At 24.6% G+C, this 2,500-nt stretch overlaps 1 protein-coding gene across 1 annotated transcript in view; it reads left to right on the top strand.

Annotated features, from left to right (window-relative positions):
• Positions 1-2,500, top strand: part of PF3D7_0215400 (conserved Plasmodium protein, unknown function) — a gene marked incomplete at both ends in the record, with an annotated part of 2,919 nt that overhangs the window by 7 nt on the left and 412 nt on the right. Inside the window, one exon of the mRNA XM_001349623.1 lies at positions 1-2,500. This exon is cut by the window's left edge and continues 7 nt beyond it; it is cut by the window's right edge and continues 412 nt beyond it. Coding sequence (XP_001349659.1) covers positions 1-2,500 — 2,500 coding nt within the window.

Here is a 2,500-nt window from a genome sequence, read left to right as displayed (position 1 = left end):
ATAAACAAAGTAAAAAAAATAAAAATAGTAAAAAAAATAAAAATAATAAAAGTGATAAAAATGATATAAACAGTAAAAACAAAAAGAATAACGATAATAATAAAACAAATGATAATTATTGTAACCAAGTTATAGATAATACGAATGATGAGGTGATAGAAACACCAGAACAAAATGATAACATAAAGAAGGAAAATCCTTCGAGTAATAATAATAATAATAATAATAAAGATGATGCCATATGTAATAATAATAAAGATGATACAATATGTAATAATAAAGATGATACCATATGTAATAATAATAAAGATGATACCATATGTAATAACAAAGATGATACCATATGTAATAATAATAAAGATGATATCATATGTAATAACAAAGATGATACCATGTGTAATAATAAAGATGATACCATATGTAATAATAAAGATGATACCATATGTAATAACAAAGATGACATCATATGTAATAACAAAGATGACATCATATGTAATAATAACGATGATACCATATGTAATAATAAAGATGATACCATATGTAATAATAACGATGATACCATATGTAATAATAACGATGATACCATATGTAATAATAACGATGATACCATATGTAATAATAACGATGATACCATATGTAATAATAAAGATGATTTGATGAATGATAAAAACGAGAAACCTTTGAATAATGGCGATAAGGAAGATCCTTTAAATAACAATGAATCCAATAATATGGATAAAAATAAAAACGACGAAGAAGGTTCCTCTTGTTTATCGTCCCTTCAAAATGAAGGAGTAGATATTAATCAAACGAAGGATTATAAAGAAAAAAAACGAGTAAGCGATGCTTCTGATATATATGCAAGAACTGATAGTGTGAATAGTAATTTAATAAAAATTAGTCAAAGTAGTGAAGAATGGGAACCACAAAATAAATGGACCTTATCTGTTTTATTTCAAAACATAAAATCTATTGTTGTAAAAAATTATATATTTGTAGCAAAAAAATGTGGGATTCCTAACCAACCGAATAAACCTGGTCCTGTACTAGCCATAAGTATAGAAAAAGCTAATAATAATGATTCTGATAATATAATTGTACAAACTCCATGTGCTTATGAGAAATATTCCTTAAGAGGTAAATTAATTCAACATAAAAGCTTATATCCATGTACTATTACATGTATGATGAATGGAAGTATAGGGGGTATTGGAAAAGTAGTTATCTTAGGAGAACAAAACGGAAATGTACTAATTTATAAAATTGATAAATTTGAATGTATATTAAAATTAAATACGAAAGAATGCTTAAAAAAATATTTTAATAATAATCCAACTACTAGAAGAAAATCTATTAATAATTATATGGATTTTAAAGAGAAAGTTGTTAATTATTATCATCATCCTAGTAATGATAAAGAACAACAAAAACAATCAACACAGTATAATCATAACAAACATAATAACAATTTTATTAATAATTTAGACCCATCCCAAACCAATCATAACAATCCATATGATGATAATGACTTGTCATATCAAATATCAGGTATTTCAGTTAAATCCACATTTGCTAATTTTATTCATTGGATTATAGCCGGAAATATGAAAGGCTATATTTTTGTTTGGGAAGTACCTAGTGGAAATATTATTAAAATTTTATTACCTCCTTTATATTTTTTTAATGAAGCAAAAAGAAAAAAAAAAAAAAAAAAAAAAAAAAAAAGAAAGAATTATAACAATCCTAATTATCCTTACTCTTCTTCGTCGTCCTCCTCATCCTCCTCGTCTTCATCCTCATCATCGTCCTCCTTTTCTTCGTCATCGGTTTCATCATATTATAGTGATGATTTTTATTATGCATCTAATGGGGAGAAAAAAAAAAAAAAAAAGAAAAGAAAGAAAAAAAAAACAAACACAAATAAAAATAAAAATAAAAACATAAATATAAATGAAATTAAAAAAAATACAAACGAAGTGCAGAATCAAAATAAGCAAAATTATAATGGGACACAAAATAATTTAAGCATCTCACATGATACTCCTAATAGTATCAACGTAAATGAAAAATTAGAAAAAAGAGAAGAAGTAAATAAGCAAAATAATGGTTTTACTAATAGTAATGAACAAAATAGTACTTATAATAGTGACGACAATAGTTATAATAATAGCGATGAAAGTAGTGATGATAATAGTGACTATTGTAGTGATGATTTATATTCAGATGAATATAGTGAAAGTGATACTTCTCCTAATAATTCAACTAATGAATCGTATGATACAAATTCAATTCATAATAAGAGAAAAAAAAATAAAAAGAATACATATAACGATATATCCAACAAATGTTATGTTTCAGCTATCCTAGCTGTTACACATAAATATGAATTATGGGTTGCATTTGGTAATGGATATATAGCCGTTTATGACTTATATGATTTCCAATTACTTCTTTATACATGCATTTCAAAAAGTCCCATAATGGATTTAAAATATTCCAA

This window comes from Plasmodium falciparum (assembly GCF_000002765.6).
Source record: "Plasmodium falciparum 3D7 genome assembly, chromosome: 2".
In the NCBI taxonomy this organism is placed as follows: domain Eukaryota; phylum Apicomplexa; class Aconoidasida; order Haemosporida; family Plasmodiidae; genus Plasmodium; species Plasmodium falciparum.
This window is presented reverse-complemented; position numbering and strand designations above follow the sequence as displayed.